Here is a 20,381-nt window from a genome sequence, read left to right as displayed (position 1 = left end):
GCTCCCACTCCTCTTTTTGAAAAGTTAATTACAATGGAAAAGGAAGATTGTAAGGCAGGGAAGTCACTTGTGACATAAACATTTTCTCTAGTATGTCTTCATAATATTTCAATTCTGAGCTTTGTAATGTTTTACCCTGATATTTGGGCCAGACTTTTCCTCTCTGTAAAATATAGCATTCATACAATAAACAGGTTAACTTTTTTTGTTTTTAATTGCATTATTTTTCATCAAGTATTATCTGGTTCATTATGCGTATTTATAGACAAATTTTATTTTAATTGGCAGTTTCATTAATTTAATTCTATTCTTGTAATTGTAGCCATGACAGACCCACTACTTTATTTTTGACAATTAACTACGCAAATGTTTAAAAGCACCAATTATTCAGTGAGCAGCAACTGAAAGGGAAAAAGGATTATTTTCTGTCAGGTATATCGTAGCAGAATGAATAAGATGCTGCGTAGCCGACAGTGCTAAGGAAAATCCGCTAATTAACTTGCTCCAGCCATTGCGCTTCTTCAGCGGTGCATTTGTCCTAAACCCCTGATGAGTTTTCTCTTTAAATTGTATTTGATATAGTTGTTCTTCCTCAGGAATGACGACTCTAAATGTTAAGTTATGCTGTAGATAATTTCACCCATGCTTGATTCATTTTTGATTTCAGCACGACTAATCACATCGGTGAAATTAATTGTGTGCAGAAGTACTTGCAGACTCCATTTAGCTCCATTTGCTCAACTTTCTGTAGAGCAAACCATTACTCAAAATTATATTTTTCTGTCTGGCGTATGGTTTTACTCCCTAGGGTCTATATCAAGAATTACATCGTAAGCATGAGCTCAAGCCTCTGTTTGAACTAAATCTTGTCTAACGTATGAGTTACTTTGTTGTGGACCTGTGCTCGTGTGTGGCTTTTGCATTAATTCCACCCTACAAGGTGAAGGCAGGTTGCATTTTTTTCGCTTCTAGTGCCATATGAGAGGAGTGGTTGTGTGTTCTTAGTCTGAATATTAACTTTCACCATGTCCCGATGCCTGAGGCGATGCCCTGGGCAGGTAAATTAGTTTGAGGAGACCTCGTGATTAGAAAGACCTAGCAACCTAAGCATTGCAGCAGAGGGGTAGTAAGGGAGATTAAGCTCCTTTGAAAGCTGTGCAGACAGCTTGTATTTGAATGAATACTCAGTACAGAGGCAATCTCTACCATTGTTGCTTTTACTAGCTATGGGTGTACAGTCCAGATCAACAACAGTCTGAAGTACAGACTCAAAATGGGTACTTCCATGTTCCTACATAGATCTCGTACCACCAAAGTTAGGTTTTCTAAGTATTAATGGTCAAACTACTTTTGAAACAACTCTGAAAAATTAACAAAACTGAGGAATTGAAAAAATCTAAGGCATTTCCTTGTACTTTTATCACAAAATTGATTAATTACATGAGATTTAATTTTGTTGGGCAACCTTTTCCCACTGCTTAAGTGAGTCTGCAGTAGATGTACTTTTGTTTCTTTGGTAATCAATCTCACAAATGCTGTGTAGCTCTACTTGCTGAGGAGCAGCACAGTTTTGTCAACTGCACTCATGCTCTGCCTCTCCTCTCTCCCTGAAATGAACTGAAGTGTAAACTTAGGGAGAAAGCCTTGTTTTATTTGTTTCATGAAAGATTTATCGCCATCCAGGAAATAAAAAGTAGAAAAAACAATACTTCATAATACTGATATCCAGCCTCATTCTGTAATTCCTGTGAGCGAGCACATAATCACAGTTCCATTTCTGAGCAGCATCATGCAGCAACTACCGAGGACTGTATTTGACACCTGCAAGCGTATCAGGCACCTCATACATATAAGATTGGTATCCTTGCATAATTTGATCAGGAGTGTATAAGTTTAATAAGAGACATGAAAGTTGCATCTACCTACTGGTTTTCAGTTCCCCTCCACTTAGAGATTCCAGGATTTTTTAAAAACTACTCGTGTTAGAGCAATGCTTATGAATCCATTCATGAAGTAAAAAAATCCCAGTCCCAAAGACTGCAATTGATGGGTTCCCAATAATTCATTTAAATGTCTCTAGCTAGTTTAGTTCCCTAGGGAGCTAACAATGAATACAGATCTCAGTACTAGGGGAGTGGGGCTTCCAGGGGGTTGTGGGTAGGATGGGAAATGCTACCCCCACATTTTTGCTTACTGTTGTTTCTTTTTTTAACTCTAGATCACTGCATATAACAGGCGTACCTTTGAGACAGCAAGACGTAATTTGATCATTAATATAATGTCAGCAGAAGGTATGTACAGAAAACAGCTTGTTGAGTTTTGAACTGAATAAACAAACAAAAAAAATCTTTTGAGATCCCATTCTTTTACGATAAAAAGTACTGTAAAATAGTTGTTTGGTCTTCAAGCCAAATGTAGGGGCATAAAGGGGAAGTAAGAGTTTTTCCTCTTTTGTTTCAATTTGTTATTTTTGTCTAAATTATTTATGTCAGGTAAGACTATCATCCCTTATTCAATAATAAAAAAAAGTCTATGTTTACTGTTTTGGAAGTAATTTGAAATTTATGTCTTTTCAAATGGAGCTTACACGAAGGATTTCACTGTTTTTCTGCATGTAGTTCGGTTTGCTTAATTTTCTTTATGCAAAGAACAATGGTAGGTGCATTTTAAAAGGGCATTCAGCATCAGTGTTGAAGGACAAAGAATTCAGCAATAACACATTACTGTTTAATGAATATAAGGGTTGATTTTTTTTTTTAGAGCAGTGGGTAGGAAAAATTGTTAAAATTTCGACACTGGGCCAAATTGCCCAGTGGCATATTGCCACTGGTCTGCTGAAATAAATTGAGCTTCTGAAATACATCCTCAGCAGTAGCAGAGCCAGTATTCCAAAATGGTATCAGAAAGCACCAATATGCATTTTAATGACAGTTTAATGATATTTTAAAATACTTTGTGATTTATGAAAGAATGAATTACATAATATAGAATGTTTCAAGACGGCAAAGATTCAGCTTGCCTTCTGTATCAACCATTTGTAAGGTCTATTTCTTTTGACATCTAAGAACAGTTTCTGTCCAATTATTCAAACACCATATTTCTTTTATATTACTGTATAACTTGAGTAGCAGAGGTGTAGTGTTACTAGGTATTTTATTTATTTCAGCTATTAGAGACTTTCTACAAACATCACACTAGTAACACACATCCTGCAGTTAAATAAATATATTCTAATTTTCTGGTAGCAAGGTAACAGTTTTGACGCTAATGTTAGCATGAATCTAGTTTTGTCTGTAATGAAGATTTAGGAGCTGAGAATCTTTTCCTTCATTCCTCTCCCCCATATCTTAGTAACTTTATAAATTGCCAATGATTTTCAGCTTAAGTAATAACTGATGTTACTAATCTTTAATTAAACAGACATAATCTTGTTAGGCTCAAAGTGGGCTATTTCAAATACAAGATTTTTGGAAACGTTCATCAACCTTAAAGTGGTATTGCATTAATTGTTAAATTATTTGTTATGAAGTCATTGTTTAAGGCAAAACTCTCTCTTCTTCATTACGACTAGATTTCCCTTTACCATATCAAGCGGAGTTCTTCATAAGGAATATGAATGTGGAAGAAATGTTAGCAAGTGAAGTTCTGGGAGACTTTCTTGGAGCAGTGAAAAATGTATGGCAGCCAGAACGCTTGAATGCTATAAACATTACTTCAGCGCTAGACAGGGGAGGGAGAGTTCCACTTCCTATTAATGATATGAAGGAAGGGTAAGCACATGTGTCAGTCTGTTATTTTTACTTTACTCTTCTTTTCTTACAGAAAGGCTTAATATTTTTACAGGTTTTCTAGAAACTTTGCAATTACTGTTTTATATTTTGGAAATCCAGATTGGTGTTAGATATGAAACGTTTACTGATATTCCAAACCTCCATTATAGCATGGGTTTCTTCTGTTTTATACAACAAGTAATTTCTCTATACATTGATTTTACTGTCCAACAAATACTAATAAATTCAATTAGTTACAAAATAGTAGTGAATATACTTATTTTGTAATTCTAGTCTTAATATTGAGAAGTGGTTTGGTATACTTTTGAGTTTTGTAAATTGGGAACTATTAAATACTCAAAAATTTTGAAACAGGGTGTTGTAGAGAGTAAGTTGCAAAGGCACTCAGATTTCTACGAGCATTTAGTGTTTTAACAGTGCCATTTGTAGCTGTAGTCTTAGTGAAATCCCTAGTTATGTGCTTCAGGAGCACTGTGGACAAATCAAAGTTTTAAGCCTGAGCTATCTGGGGAGTTTAGATTACTGACTGTAAACTGCAGAAATCCATAATTTCCAGATGTGATTCATAACCATACACTGTTCTGAAATATTATATTCCATTTATAAATTGATAAGGATCCAGTCTCTTCAATTATACCGACCATGGTAGTGCTTTTCCCTGGCAAAATTAAAAGGTGTCTAGTGATTTTATCTTATTTTTTACCTTTTTTAGATATTTTGGGTCAAATAAATATCTAAGAAAGGGCTAGGGTGTCTAAATCCAAGCTGTGTGCAAACAAGATTGTTGTTTCAGAGTCTTTGTTTTGCATCTGGAGTTTCTGAACACATCTAAAGAAGGAGGGTGGCTTACATACTCTGTACTTGCTAGAGCAGTAGGAGGGCCGCTTAATGCAAGTGGCTACATTTCAAACATTTAGTTAGGTAATACCTTAAATAAAAACAGCAATCAGGATGTAATTTCTATTCCAGGATCCACTGATACATTATTATGTAGTGCAGCAGACCATATTTTCCAAAAGAATTCTAGATATTTAAATATGAAAATGAATAATATAGTCAGTGGGGCTGCTGTTATTTTATGTACTGTAATGCTAAATGAAGTACTATGTTTATATGCAGCTTTCATTATTCTCCAGATTGTGTTGGTTGTGTTGAATCTTTCAGGAGAAACTGGGGGCTTTGTCACTTTCATATTAGTATATAAATATAAGTCCTAATTAATTTATTTGAAAACATGGGAAGAAATTATTTAAAAATACTATACTGAGAGGGACTGAAGATTTCCAAAAGATAAAATTGTACTTTTTAATACGATTTTCATAAGTAGTATTGATTTATTTACATGAGGAACCTACACTTGGAAGTCTGGGACTTTACAGAAATTGACAACTCTAACGGTAAGCAAACATTTGCATTATGCTGCAAAGCAAAGTAAGTTGTAATAAGTAGCTAGAAAAATCTGTTTGGTTTCAGTCTGCTATTCCTATGCTTAGATAAAGCATACCATCAAGAAAAAATGTAAAACGAATATATTTTAGCCTTTAAAACATGGCTGACTGTTACTGTGAACAAGAATAGTCTTTGGAAGAGTACGTCATTGTCCTTTGGGTATTTGTGAGAGGTATTCTGACAGTCTGTCACTCATCTGTTTCTACAGTGTGTACGTTATGGTTGGTGCAGATGTTCCATTCTCTTCATGCTTACGGGAAGTGGAAAACCCACAAAATCAGCTGAGATGCAGTCAAGAAATGGAGCCTTTAATAACATGTGATAAAAAGTTTCGTACTCAATTCCATATTGATTGGTGTAAAATCTCTCTGGTGAGTTATTTTATTGTTGCATAAAAATGATGTTTGTGGAAGTACAATATTTCATTCTAGTCATTATTTAGGTAAGAGTTTTGCCAGCCTGGCCAGACAATTGTGCCGAATTCCACTTCCTTGTGACCAATTTACATTGTTCTCCATTTAGCAGCCACTCTTAAGACTGTGAAAGGATTTTGCTCTGCGGACTGAACTCTGTTAGAATACAGCAACAGTGAAACCACAATATTAATTTTTGCTAATTGTGGTTTATATAAATGGCAAAAGAACTATAGGGCTTACAGAGCTAAAAGTAAAGACAACTATTTAGGTAGATGTAGTTAGTTCAGTGCGCTAATCCTGCTAGTTACATCTGCTTTCCTAAAATGTGTATATAGATTTGTTTTCTCAAATATTGAGTCTACAGCACTGGGTAGTTAATTTTTGGAAATACTTTTTAACAGCATAGAAATACTATTTGTATAAAACATACTTCATGTTAAAAGGGAAACAGAAAATAGTGTTGGCTAGTGAAATCAAAATAAGTATGCTCAGGAAACATGACCTAGATGAAACTGTTCATGGGCGTAGTGGAGAACTGGTTGGATAGCCACAATCACATCAGGATTACTAGTAATTCCCTGCCATTCTTCCTTAATATGGCAGATGATGGAATGTGCTTATTAAATTAGGTTTGCAGGCCCCATAAAACTGAAAGGAACTGTGCATGTGCATAGATGGACAAGACAGAATTCAGAAAGATCTTGATGAACTCGAGAAGTAGCCTGAGCAAACAGGATGAATTTCAAAAGGAGAAGCAGAGGAACAGTGCAATAATGCAAGAATAACCAACTGTACAGATGCAGAACGAAGAGCAACTGCTTAGGACTGCTCCAGAAAAAAGGTCTGTCAGTAGCAGTGGCTCATAAACTAATCATGAAGTAGCATTGTCATGCTGTTTTGAGAAAGGCAGAGGTCACCCTGGGATGTGTAAAAGGAACAGACTCCCTAATAGAAGCATAATTTTCTACAGCAGTCAATTTCACAACCTTCTTGAACTTGGCACTTGGCACTTGTTTTGGCAGCGTGCCGCAGTAACTGAATTTAAACAGGCTTAGGGGTGTTTACTGCTGCCAATAGTATTGTTCCTGGCTGCTGCATCAAAGAGAAAATGGAGCCAAGCTTCCCTCTATCTAATCATAGTCAGCTTTTCACAAGGCAAGATGAGGGGTAGGAAGTCCCCCGAGATCTGTGTACTGGGAGAGAGTTGAGCTCCGTTTCTCATAACTGCAACCTAAGCCAGGGACTGAAAATACAACCATCGTATCCTCTTCCTCTCGCGTTACGAAGTGACATTGGCAGTTAACACACGCATCAAAGAGTGTATTTAAGTTTGTGGGTCCCAGATCCTGAAAGGATGGGCAACTTCATACATTCCTCTTAACGCTGCTGTCTGATAGCTTGTTCTCGTTCCCTGTGGGGGCTCCTGCCCCCATCAGTAGGCACACAAATCTTTTTTGTGCATCAGCTTAGGGTTTGAGGTTCCACTAAGCAACCAGGTGGACCTGGAATACCTCATGTAAAATATACTACAGAATTTAATAAGTAGAGAATACATAAATTATTTTTTGTCTGTCTTGCACTTAGAAAATACGTATGTATACACTTGAAACTCAAGCAAGCGTTCTTTCTAGCATTCCATGAAAACCTTTTCATCCACTGCACAAGTTTTAATGCACTTTTTTGTGAATTAAATTGCAAATTGTAAAGACATGACCAAAAGTCAAGTGTGTAGGCAAATACAGTTTATTTTCAAATATCTAACTGAAGATAACAAGAAAAGAACCAGAAAATGGAGAGATCATGGAACAGGCAGTCAATTAATTGCAATATGAAATTCAGCACCTACAGAGTTTGTATTTCTAGGAACTTTAGATACAGACATTAAAAATATGTATTTGTGGCAAGGAATGCAGTCTTCTGAAATTTAGTTGAATTAGGAGGTAGAAAAACCTTTGAACTCTGGGTATGATCAACTAAATACTCATCTGATCGTGGCATGCTTCCTGCATTTGGTGGAAGGGGACGGCCTAGAGCTGCTCAGTCCTCAGCAGCTCAGTTGTTGCCTCTTGCTGTTTTTAACACTCAATATTAAAACTCAGTAGGACACTACGAGGAGGAAAGTTACACTCTTCACCTCTACCACCTTCATACAAGAGAGGGCAGTATTGTTATTTAGGAAGACTAGAAAGAAGTCAATTTATTCATCACAAGTCAGTTTTGTTGTTCAAAAAAAAAAACAAACAAAAAAAACGGAACTTCTACTCAAATACTATGTTTGCAATATTCCAAAAATTAATCTGTAAAACAAAACAAAACAGAACAAAACAAAAAACAAGAAAAACCCAACAGTATCTCTGGTAGGCATAAAATAAAATAACGATATAATAAAGTAATATTAGAAACTAGAATATAGATAATATATAATATTAGTATATAGATAATATATAATGTATAGAAAGTTTTGACAAAATGTAAGATTTTATTGTTTAAAAAAAAGTGACTGGACAAAACTGTATAGAATTTGTCAAGTGTTATTGTGTAATATAGGCTCTTTTCTGTGTTTTCATTGATTAAGTACTTCCTGGTTTTACATTCTCTTACTTTGTCATGTAATTGTCTTTTTTTTCCTTCTTTTTTTTTTTCCCTGGTTGTCAGGTTGACAACACGAAGCAAGTTTCCACCTTTCAGGAAGTGATTCGCGGAGAGGGGATATTACCTGATGGTGGAGAATACAAGCCACCTTCTGATACACTGAAAAGCAGAGACTATTACTCGGATTTCCTAATTACACTGGCAGTGCCCTCGGCAATAGCACTGGTGCTTTTTCTAATTCTTGCCTATATCATGTGCTGCCGACGGGAAGGAGTGTGAGTACTTTAACACACTAATTAGTAATTGTAGACTTTTCTAAGATTATAATGCATAGAAGACTATTTGTTAGAAGAATTCCATTCACTTCATTAAAAGAATAAATAAAACATGCCAAAAGACATCTGTTTTGAAATATCAAACTATTTGTCATCTAATCACATACAGTAATTTCCAAGAAAATGGATATAGGGACTTTAATTATTCTAGTTGAAAGGGTTAAAAATCTCCACATAAACCTGAAATTTCTCGCCCCCAAACAAATAAAATACTAATAAAGGATCATTGGTTCAGTGCTATTAAGTAATTTCTAAAATGCTAACTTTTATAAAACAAATCTGGTTGAGGATGTGAACTGAATTTAGACATATTATAGAAGAGGTAACCATAAACAGAAAGCAGCAAGTAACGTAATTTCTGCCATTTCTTACACAAACTACAATTTCATTTTGTCACAGAATTTATTTTAGCCAGAAGCTTGTTCTTTAACTTGCATTTTCATTTCTACGTGTGTGTGTCCGTGTGTCTGTCATCAGTACCACATCTCTGTACGTGCGTTCATCAAGGCCTTGCCATGAACCCAGTTGCAAATGCTGCCAAGTTGCATTTAGCAGTAACATTGTCAGCATTTCTATATCATGTACTATTTTCATCATCAGATAGACTTAATGTTCCAACTATCAATGCTATTATTTAATTCATAAATTTTGTTTTGTTTTTAGGGAAAAGAGAAACATGCAAACACCAGAGTAAGTGTCTTCTTTCCTGTTATTTTTCTTTTATCATTTAATTTCCATTTTCAGTAGCTTGTCATGCTTCATACATGTGTGTCATAATCTTCTTTCATTCTCTCTAATCCATGGTTTAATTCATAAATGTGAAAGCTGCTTTTAAATCAGAGTCTTGGCGAGGATAAAAGATCAGAATAAAAAGGGTTTGAAATTAACAACTGTCAGTTCTGTAAATAAATTAGTCTGTAATAAATTAGTTCTGTTAAGAATAAATATATTAAAATGTAATTTATTCTCCTGATTAGTGGACCTCCCAGTCTGTATCTTCAAAGCAGTGGACAGGAGGAGGAATATCCTGGAAGGTGTCCAGTGGTTACAGCATAGAGTGTTTTAAAATTAATTTTCTGTGAAGTTTTTTGGATATACCACATGAATCAGGAGTTACCAAAAGTTTTATTTGAACTGCAGCAAATAAATGGAATATTAGCAGTAAATTGCACAGCATTGGATCCTATGCAAAATACTTCTCCCGACAGCAAAATCTAGTGGAATAATTACCGCCTTCAAAATTAAATAAATCCATTATTTATAAAATTAACTATGGAAAGGTTTGCTGTAATTGCTGCACTATTGAGTCTGTAGCATGCATTAGTCCTTGTATTTTTATGAAAAATAATAACTGTAAAAGTCTGTCAGTTTAGATAGAGCACTTAAAGTACATATTTACTATTTTATTTCCTTTTTGACCTAGCATCCAGTTGGTCCACCACAGCGCTATACAGAAATCAACTAAAGAGCTTCGCGACATGTCTAAAAACAGGGAGATAGCGTGGCCTCTTTCAACGCTGCCTGTGTTTCACCCAGTTACTGGCGAGATTGTTCCACCCCTTCACACAGACAGCTACGACAATACTAGTATGCCGCTGATGCAAACACAACAGTGAGTATTTCAATTTATTTTTTTAAATACTTATTAAGTTACACAATTTAACTCTGGACACCAGCGCTTGTCATCTGGAATGTGTTTGTTGTGGGGGTACCACTAATGACTCTGTAGTTCAGGATTGCTCTGACGTATGCATTTCAAGCAGAAATAAAGGCCCACTGTGATAAAATTACATGACTGGATTCCAGGCTGCAAGCTTGGGAAGAAGCTTTGTACGGAACAGTTACATTTCTGCATATTTTGGAGAAAAACTACTTTTGACAGACAAATCGGTTAGAACTGTTCCTTTTTAGAAACTCTATTTCTTAGTATGTGTCTTTGGAGTTCTGTGATAAAAACAACATCGACCCAGTAAAATCCAAACTTTTTTAGTATTTAGTCATGTACCTGTCACGGATGGTTTGTGTTTGAAATGTTAACATTGCACAGAAGAGCATTTTCCGTTATGCTGATAATAAATACGGACCTACCAATGAAAATGTAATCTCGGCCATCTCCACTGTTGCCAAGACAGAAACCAGAAAAATAGTCATTTTTATTTCTTAAAGTTCATATATCAAAAACTTTATGAAACTATGGAGACAAAATCATCTAATGCTTGCATATTTTCCAAGCCAAACAGGTAGGCAGTGCTGCAGAAAAGAGACGTTTCTGGAAGGGTTTGGCTGAGTTGTCAGTAGATGAGCAGATCTGAGAAAACGGCCTTAGACATGACTGGCATTATCACTCAGTGACATGGCACGGCACCAGCTCAAGTTGGTAGCTCCTCAGCTGATGGGCCTGTGTGAGAGAGGGAATGGCGCAACCGTGATGATACTGGTCCAGTGCCAGCACTAAACATGCCCCAGTTTGGACATGGTTGCCCCGTGTTCCCTTCATAATGCAGATATGTGCTAAGTATTTTCTTCTCCCTGTCCCAAAACTACGTTCTACAGAAAAATTCTTCAGGAAGTATAGCTGTATAAACGACCCCTTGTATAACTGTTGTGCTATTTTACAGTTTCTTCTTCTATTCACAATAGCAATTTTTAAAATAAAGCCAAAAGTTATGGTAAAGGAAATGAGGACATACTCGAGAGCGAGTATGAATTTATGCCAAATGTACAGGGAAGTTTAAGAGATGATGCCGGATCAAAATGATACTTCCAGATGGTGTTTTCCTTCTCTACTTCACACACCTGGACCACAACCCTGTAAACACTTTGTGTGTATTTGCCTTTACTCAGCTGATTAATTCCAAAGAAAGCCAACCTTGTGAATATATTATTTTTTTAATGGGGGTGCTGGAGCCTGTACCAGAGGCTTTCTGAACTTGTACATACAGTTCTTAGCCACTTCACCTTCATTCCAACCCCTAATTCCTTTCTGTAAAAGCACCCTTAATATCTGGTACCTGTTAAAACAGACACTTAAGCAGGGCATAGAAACATAACTTTGCCTTGATAAGTGAACTGGTCGGATGTGTAAGACTAGCAAAACATCCATTCATTTTGCAGTCAATAATTAACTTGCAAATACGGTCACCTTTTTTATATTTATCACTTACAAAAACTGAACTTTGCATAACATCAGAAGCCTGTTGTTACCTCTGGTCTTTCACCAAGTTTGAGCCTTTGAGCCCAGTTGACAAGTAAAATCACAGGAACTACTCCTTAAAACTAACTTTTTTATTGACTTAGCTGACTTTTGACAGCTATATTTGCACAGCAAAAATTGATATTATTGCTTCATAAGCAAAACCCCACAAATTTTTGCTAGACCTATTAAACTTTTATGCATAACATACTTCAGAATTTGTATGGAAGTGTTAAAGTTATTAAATTGTTTTTTTTGTAGGAACCTGCCACATCAGACTCAGATTCCACAGCAGCAGAGTGCAGGTCAGTACTGAAAAATACTGTGACTATTACGTGACCGGTGGGCAACCAAAACACATACAGTCCATGTACGGTGGAAGCCATTTTCAAAAATAATGAAGTATGAAAAGATTGTCATTCCAGATGTTTTTAGATACATCATTGGAAATTTTGGTATAGGACCGATTGAACAAGTAGGAGGAATGCTACATTAGGACTCAGCATGTGACACTGGAATCCGGTACAGCTAAGTTGGAAAACTCCTCATATAAATCGTTTTCTATTACAACGGGAAACTACAGCCAGATCCCCAAATGCAGTTACACTGCTCAGATTCTCTAAAGCTTAATACAAAATCAACATTTCTAATTCCTGCCAATACCAGTTAAGCTCTGAAGAAGGAGCTTTTCCTATGCTGTTAACATAAGCAGTGGATATTGGGGAATTTGTGGTGAGACAAATATCCACGCTGCTGGTTTCCAGTGTCTTAGTCATCACTTTTGCATCATTTTCACAAATGCTAATGTGGGCTGACTGAGGTTGTGAATGATTTCCCTAAGGCTGATTGTTCACTTAGTTATCTGATAACACGTGGGAACTGAGAAGGATATGGTCTTAGCCATGTAGGAAAGGGAATAAGGATCTTATAAGGAAAATGTAAAGGCGAAAGTATAATTTTTGAATATTCAAAGAGGTATTTAGGCAAAACTATAGATACATATGTATTGAACACTATGTAAATTACAGCTCTGAAAGGAAGCTACGTTTTAAGTTAGGAGTTATATAAGCAATTCTTCATTTTCATTCAAAATCCTTCTTCTTCATTACTGCTTTCGGGGATTAAAGGAGAATTTCGTATGACAACATTTCAAAGATTTGAGGCAAGTATATAGTAGATGCTTCTGCAGACGTTTGGTTTTTTGCTTAAATCTGGAAGTTAAAGACATTAAAAAAAAAAAAGAAACTTACTGCTGTTCTACTAGTTTTGCCACTTGTGTGCTTTATTCTACCTATACTGGAAATGGTGGATGACCCTGGAGGTATCCATCTGAAGCCTCCAGCACAGGTTTGGTTTGAAATTTAGCATATTCTCAATGATCAAAGGCATTTGGAAGGCAAAGTAAAAATGTCACACAGTCCAGCATTTCTGGTACGACTGTTTAGCTATAAGAATGCCAGTCTGTCTTGCAGGAAAAAGATGCAAAATCTCTTGGTAGTACTGTGTATGGTGATGGCAGTGAGAAACTTTAAAAGAGGTATGATATGTAAGCTACCATGGAGTTGTAACCTGCAAATCATGCTGGAGAACTGCCCAAAAATATATGTTAAAAATCCTCCCGTGTATGTGTTTTCTAAAGGACATTGTTTTGGTAGAAATCACTCTTAGCTCTTCCTAAACAGAAGGCAGATTTTAAAATATATTAAACCAAAAAAATTCTCTTAATTGTGAATTGCTTCACAGGTTCCAAAATATTCGTGTCGTGGTTACTTGGCTTTGAACAGCATTTCAGGCAAAGGCTAGTTATGTCAGTTACATTTTGTCGTGTCTGGACGAGCTAAATAGAGCTGCTCCTCTGTATTCAGCACAGACACCGCCTGTGACAAGCTCTCAGAAGTGGAAGGGGAGGGTGGAAGGGGACAGACGTTTCCTTGGATTTTCTTAGTTTACAATGACACGTTCCTTTGTAACGCAGATGTACAGACGACTCTGCGAGCGAGCGCTTTCATGACATGAGAACATATGACCATTGCAATTTGTCTTCTAAATGGAAACCTCTGACTTGTATTGTCAGGTTAGACTTGTAATATCAGGTTAGACTTGTAGATAAAAGTTAGACATAAAGTAAAACGCAGGTGTTCCTAAAACTGAGCAGCATCAGTGCAAACCTAGCAATCAGGTTTATTGGTCTGTTCAAATAAGACATTTACAGAACTAAAACACTGAAGGTAAAACAAACAAACAAACAAAAAACTATAGAACTAGACACTCAGTTTGATTTTCTTCCTTTCCTATGGAGAATTCCCAATGATACATTCAGACTGCTAACATATTAGCAGTCGCCAGTATGAATAAGAGGCTATTTCTATTTCAAACCTTCAGTCAACCATACTCATTATTTAATTTAAAAAGCAGACGGTGTCTAATAAGCAAAATCCTATTGGGGAACTATCTGAACCCCCAAAGAAACAATAGATCTTTCTTACCTTATATAAAAAAGCAGCAACTGGACGTAATTGCTAGCATAATGCTCAACCATTTCACAGTTAAAACATAACCAGTAAGGAATTGTATGAAAGGTGGCACCTCACATCTGAGTTATCATAGCATAAGCATCTTAGACTCCTGAAAACTGCTACTGAACTACAATATGGAAAGGTTTATTAAATTTTATTTTTATAATTGTTTCTGTTATAGATTGGCAAAATCCATGGTCACTCTCTCAAGGTGGTTAGATGAACAGTGTAGGATTTTCTTATGACGGAAAAGACTAAGTAGTGCGTGTACGCTACATACAGCATTTTTCATTTTGAGTTTCACTGTCTCCCCATGAAATGATCCAAAGTAGAAAAATGAATTAATTCCCAGTTAAACCATCTTCTTCCATGTCTCGCCTTTCCCAAAAGGAAACAAGCAGAGCTTTTTTTGCCTGTGCTGTCTTCTGGTTCAGGTTGTACTTGTACCATTTTTTTTTTCCTGTTGATAATTCTAATGTGCGTGTCGATAAGGGACTAATAAATTGTATTTACAAACTGTGCTACCAGTTGATACTTCAATATTGTTGAAGCATCACCTGCAATTGATGGATTATATAAATTCTTATCTATTTACAGGTAAATGGTATTCCTGAGGAAAGAAAATTAACAGAAGCAATGAATTTGTGATCAGAGAAAGCAGGAATTGTCTTATTTCCTTATCTGTTCTGATTGATGCATGAGTTTTCCTGGTGTATATTGTGCATGCCCACAGTATTAAGCTGATTTCAGTGCCAGAGAGTACAATCACTTCCATATAACTATGTACTGTATCTTTTTGTACTTTGGACATTTTGGACAATTTGTAAACACTGATAACTTTTTATATTTGTTACATTAAGAAAATAATCTTTCAAATGTATGTATTAATAAATATCAAACTTTTTTCTGTCTCATGATCTCTCCTGAAGGTTTTAACAGGGAAATCAAAACTTCAAACTAAGCAACAGATTCAAAGGATTTTAAGAGTCTGTTGTATGGGATGATACAACTTGCCTTACAGTTGCACACAGAAAGTGTTGTATTGGCATGAAAGCTGGTGCAATATGATGCTCAGAAATAGTATTCCACATCTATTAGGCATTAATTTTGTAGAGTTGATCAAAATATAATGAGCAAAGTTATTTTTGAAAGAAACAAACACAAAACCTAAACTATTCGTGTTGAAAATGGGCCTTGTTGCTTTACCAGACATTTAATGTATTTGACGACTTGTAAGCAATAAAATTTAAAATCTGTCCATTCATTCATCTGGTTATTTTAGAAAAATAACGGTTCCTTATTTTTCACTAGATGGTGGTAGTTTAGCTCAAGTGGCTTTTTTGCATTTTTTTTCTGATGCTTCTCAAAATCCTCAAAGACAGTGTGACGTAGGACTTAAGGGTCTCCAGCTGTCAGAGCCCACACCAACAGTTTTTGACGTTTTACCTTAAAGCGTCACTGTTTTAAGCTGACACTTGTGCTTTGTGTATTTTTTCTGTAATGTTTTCTCTTTCAGAAGCTGTACGGTCAGCGGGACATTGCCTTTTAAGCAAAAAGCTGCTTCTGCTTTAAAATTGCTATATGCTGGCTACGTTTCTGTAGCTGGGGTTTCCCAGGTCTCTGCTAAGAGAAATTCTGACTAATTTAGGAATTCAAGGCTGAGCCTAAGAAGAGACGTTAAAATTGAGTTACTACACTGTTTGTATAAAGACCATTTTTTTTGTACAAAGCCCATAAAGACACATTTTGTACAAGTGTAACAATTGCAGCAAAGTACCTACCCAGTGCTCAGGCTGGATGACCACATCCAATTTGCATTGCAAACAGGACAAACCCAACTTTTTGTTTATACTTGTATGTTGCCTAACCTCAAAGGTCCTATTTTGCAAGGCTGCCCTGAAGGCCAAGCATAAAACCAACCATGAAGTCAGTTTCTGAAAGAGCTGAAATAAAGAGCAACTCGTACTTACTTTCCAAGCAGCATGCATCACGCCTAGTTCATTCAGATTGTACCAAGGAAGAGATTTCATCAGGCTCCTCCTAAGAGAACATTCTGATTTTCCAAAAGCTTTGCATGACTATCAATGAGAAGTAAATTAGAAAACCAGCTAATGAACACTGAGATGGATGTTAAATTAAAAAAATTATTTTTTCTTTTTTGCCAAGTTGTAAAACTTTTGAGTAAAATCAGCATTTGGGTTTCGACTGCTAATTTCGAATGTGTGCTCTGAAACAGAAATGAATGGAATGGATTTTAAAGTGATTTATAGTTGACTAAATTTTGTAAATAGTACTGGTTTTGGATCACGACAATTTCTGATAACTTCAGGATGATGTGACAATCAATTAAATACCGACTGAGCCACTCCCATTTTATTTGTACTAAGATATAGGAGTGCCAAGGTACTGAAGGAAATTTCTTAAGCTGCTATGTATGTGCATAAAGGATCAGTTTGTACCAGCAGGTGCTCCGTGTATTCTGAAAGGACTCTAATGATGTAGGTGACGGATATTAAGCACACCTGAAACTATTTTATGCTTGAAAGCATCAGTCATTTGAGGTAAGTTTAATAATAAATTATTTATTTTTACTTATTAAAATAATTACCACAGAAGCATAGATTTATAAAGCTGGCTAAAGACACTTAACAGTTAAAGAACTAGAAATAGTTAAAACTGGTGACAGAGTGGTACGGTCACAGCCTCCTTCAGCGATGTACAGTGACGGTGTGAACTGGTATTGTAATGAGACTGTTGCAACCACATGAAGTAGAAAGCACTACGGCTGTCTTTGTAAATATACAGAATGTCAAATCTAATAAATAGGAAGAACGTTAGTGATGGTGTTGCCTGTTTATTACATGACGGTCCCTGGACACCTCTTTGTTACGGCAGTAGGGGGTACGGACAAGTAGTAGTAGGTGGTACGCGACTCAGGATCGAAGAAAGGGCCCTGACTGCGCAGGCACGGAGCTTCTGTTGTGATGGAAAAGAGGGGAAGAGTATTTGCCCTTGTTAGACATAATAGCCCCACACCTCCTTGTGGACCTCTCCTCCTCAGGGAGAGGAGCTCATGCTCTGAAACCCGCCCTTCTATTAGCTACTTTGTGTGGGACCTGAGTGGGTAAACTCAAAAGCTAAATTCCGTAACACAAGGGAATTTGCTGTCACCATACTGAAGAGAAGTCACGCCAGTTCCTCTCCTTTCACAGAAAATCGGCCACAGTGCTTCAGGCTTTTAACTGGCAGGGAAGATTTCTACATCGCCCCCGTGGGTTATCTCCCCTTTGGGTTACCTCCCCCAGACTCCAGGGGGATTTGGGACAAAGGAGCAGAAGGCAGCCGAGGGCTGTTTCAACCCCACTGTTAGACTTGTGGCAAGTGGACGGTCTGACTTACTGCAAAAGGATCTTTCTTCCTGCACTGCACCTGAAATTATTTGGGATACACAAGTGATTAGATACACCTTGCCTTAGTCTGCAGTAACAGTACCCAGAACATCACCTTGGAGTAATTCTGCAATACGAATCAGTAGCTTACACCAGGCAGGATAGTGAACTGCAGCCCAGCTAGAGTCAGGCAATAAGAAGTTTTTACTTCATCGATGCCGCTCCCATTACAAAAATAAGCATCCACGGCACATTTATTTAATGTTTAAATTACTTCATACTTTTACATAACCTGAAAATATATTTATCCCACATACAGTAAACAAGTGCATTATTTCAAACATTAAAAATAAATCTCTTAACCAAATCTGTACAACAGATAAATAAAATTATATCTACAATACTTAACTTGTGAAGAACAAAACAAAAATTATCCCCTCAAACTCACATTTCGCCATTACCCTAATACTGGCATAGATGGTTACGGATCCTATGTACCAGTGTTGACCTATATCATTTCTTTCAGCATCCAGTAATATACTTATCAAGGAGGATAACTTTCCAAACATTGGAAATAATGTACCAAAGAACAAACAGCTCAGTATTTTCCCAACAGCTTCAAAACATCTGGCGGACTTAGTAAAACTGCTGAATTTGGGGGAAGTGATTTCATTTTTTTTTTTTATGATGAATAATCATTTGTAAAAAGAAATTCTTCTCTTTACCAAAATCAAATTTGAAGCCATTCTCTCACTTTTTTTTTTTTTAAACTGCCATTGGTATCTTTTTCCATGATTCAACTGGGACAACATCAAAAACATACAGTATCACTTAGGATTACATAATTGCACATACGCTGGGATAACAATACTGTAGTCATGTTTTTGACTGCTAAAAAGTAACCAGAAGAACATAATGTAAAAGAAACGAGGTCAAACTATTACTTGAACAAAAACCACAATTAGGGGGAAATTACCATATCTTCACCAAGTGGAACTTAAATTCCAGCTTGTCACTTCCACAGATTTTCCTTTTCATGCCAAAGACTGGGTTCAGAGTTCAAATTGTGGTAATGAAGAACAGCACTGCTGAAAAGGATGGGGAAGAATGTTCCTCCAACAGCTTCAACCTCATTCGATTTGTAATTTTGACACCGGACCATCTGCACGCAACAGGATGTCCACTCAATCCCTCTTCCCTCACGGTACCAACAGATTGACTCCCATCCTTTTAAATGAAAACGTTATCACAAGACAGAATATGGCACCAGTTTCCTAATCAGACCTGGTTCAAGGTCACTGATGGCCTAGAAAGGTTCAAAGAAAGATTCAAAAGATCACTGTTCTCCCGTTTCCTTAAGATCTGATGAAGTGGACATGATGGATTTCGTCTGACTGGAAAAGGATGGAATTTCTCCAGAATTTTCCAATATTCAGCTGAGAAAATTATTCATCTGGTTGTCCACTGGGACTGCACAGAAAGAACTGCACACAGGCAAAGAACTTCAGGGAAAAAAAAATCAAATATTTTCTCTATATATTTAACAAGAGTTTCAACCTCAAAATTCACCATATTTCCTGGAAATGTCTTAAAAACACCTATTATGTAAACCTGTATATAATCTTAAGTCACTGAATTGGTGATGACTTTTTATTTCCATGTATAAAGGGTTTCATGTAACATATTCTATCTCCACCTAGAACAGTCCCTCCTGAACGAGCTACTGCTTTGTTTAGGAAAATGCCCTGGTTTACCAGAGAAGTAACCTCATGCTTCACATCAGCTAACGGTGCCCATTAACTAAGGATGGCAGGTTTGCTCTCTTCTTGCTCCTGGATGAGAATGCCTAGAGCGTGCGTTACATACATGCAGCCCTCTAGCAGTAGCCACTCTTCATTCGGCTGACCCAAGGTGTGGATAATTCCATGACAGGCGCGTGATGCTGCTGTACCATTTCACTTCATGTCTTTTGTCACGTTTAAACAGATATGTAAACAGAAACATATATCCAGTAGAAAAAGACTCGCTTTCACATGCAATTCTGTACAGTGCATTCTTGGTTCTCGGATTCTTTGAGAATGCTATTTTCGCACAAAATATGTACATTTCCACTATTTACATTTTCCACACTTCATGTCAATGTCTTCCTGTACTTCCAGCTGAGAACTTCTGTTCAGGCAGATGCAAAGTAAACCTGAAGAAAAGTTTTCAAGAACCTTTTCAAGTCAATGCCTTGACTGATCTTGCATTGCTGAGAAGAGGAGGAGTCCAGAAAAGAATCCAGCTATGCATAGCAACCTTTTCAGCAGAGTGGAGTTATCTTTAGGAACCACGATCTGTGCTAGATCGTTAGTGATCTGAGAAATTTCATGTGCCACACACACAAATATAAAAGTGCTGACAATAACATTAAACATCGGATATCCAGGAATGAGCACCAAGATCCCCTTTGTGTCTGCTGCCAGCCAAATGTGGTATTGGCAGATGAAAAGCTGCAAGAAAAAATAAAGTGTTTAAAAACACTTATATATAAAATTTTTTGCTTATATGTAGAACACGTATTACTATTGCATCAAGTGACACGATGTACTTCTGCTCAAGTCAGACAAATAATGTACTTTCAGGAGCTGTATTCCACATGTCTTTGCTATAAGCCTCCTCAGACGAGGCCCAGCAACTGAGCTAGCAGACTGTTTGCCT

General features: G+C 36.7%; 2 protein-coding genes across 8 annotated transcripts in view; one reads left to right on the top strand and one right to left on the bottom strand.

Annotated features, from left to right (window-relative positions):
* SGCE (sarcoglycan epsilon) overlaps positions 1–17,129 on the top strand; it is a 31,047-nt gene extending 13,918 nt beyond the window's left edge. For 4 of the 6 annotated variants that reach the window (XM_066991740.1, XM_066991736.1, XM_066991735.1 and 1 more), the window contains 9 exons: positions 2,219–2,291; positions 3,572–3,770; positions 5,449–5,611; positions 8,312–8,523; positions 9,247–9,273; positions 10,007–10,195; positions 12,038–12,081; positions 12,904–12,938; positions 14,890–17,129. In XM_066991740.1, the coding sequence (XP_066847841.1) occupies positions 2,219–2,291; positions 3,572–3,770; positions 5,449–5,611; positions 8,312–8,523; positions 9,247–9,273; positions 10,007–10,195; positions 12,038–12,081; positions 12,904–12,938; positions 14,890–14,940 (993 nt within the window). In that variant the 3' untranslated portion in view covers positions 14,941–17,129. The remainder of the gene's footprint in view (positions 1–2,218; positions 2,292–3,571; positions 3,771–5,448; positions 5,612–8,311; positions 8,524–9,246; positions 9,274–10,006; positions 10,196–12,037; positions 12,082–12,903; positions 12,939–14,889) is intronic. The other 2 variants (XM_066991737.1, XM_066991738.1) reach the window with 2 other exon arrangements.
* Positions 17,130–17,917: 788 nt separating this feature from the next.
* CASD1 (CAS1 domain containing 1) overlaps positions 17,918–20,381 on the bottom strand; it is a 32,075-nt gene continuing 29,611 nt past the window's right edge. For both annotated transcript variants that reach the window (XM_066991734.1, XM_066991733.1), the window contains one exon: positions 17,918–20,173. In XM_066991734.1, the coding sequence (XP_066847835.1) occupies positions 19,907–20,173 (267 nt within the window). In that variant the 3' untranslated portion in view covers positions 17,918–19,906. The remainder of the gene's footprint in view (positions 20,174–20,381) is intronic.

This window comes from Anser cygnoides, chromosome 2 (genome assembly GCF_040182565.1).
Source record: "Anser cygnoides isolate HZ-2024a breed goose chromosome 2, Taihu_goose_T2T_genome, whole genome shotgun sequence".
In the NCBI taxonomy this organism is placed as follows: Eukaryota; Metazoa; Chordata; class Aves; order Anseriformes; family Anatidae; genus Anser; species Anser cygnoides.
The sequence above is the reverse complement of the archived record's forward strand: the minus strand, read 5'-3'. Positions and strand labels throughout refer to the sequence as shown.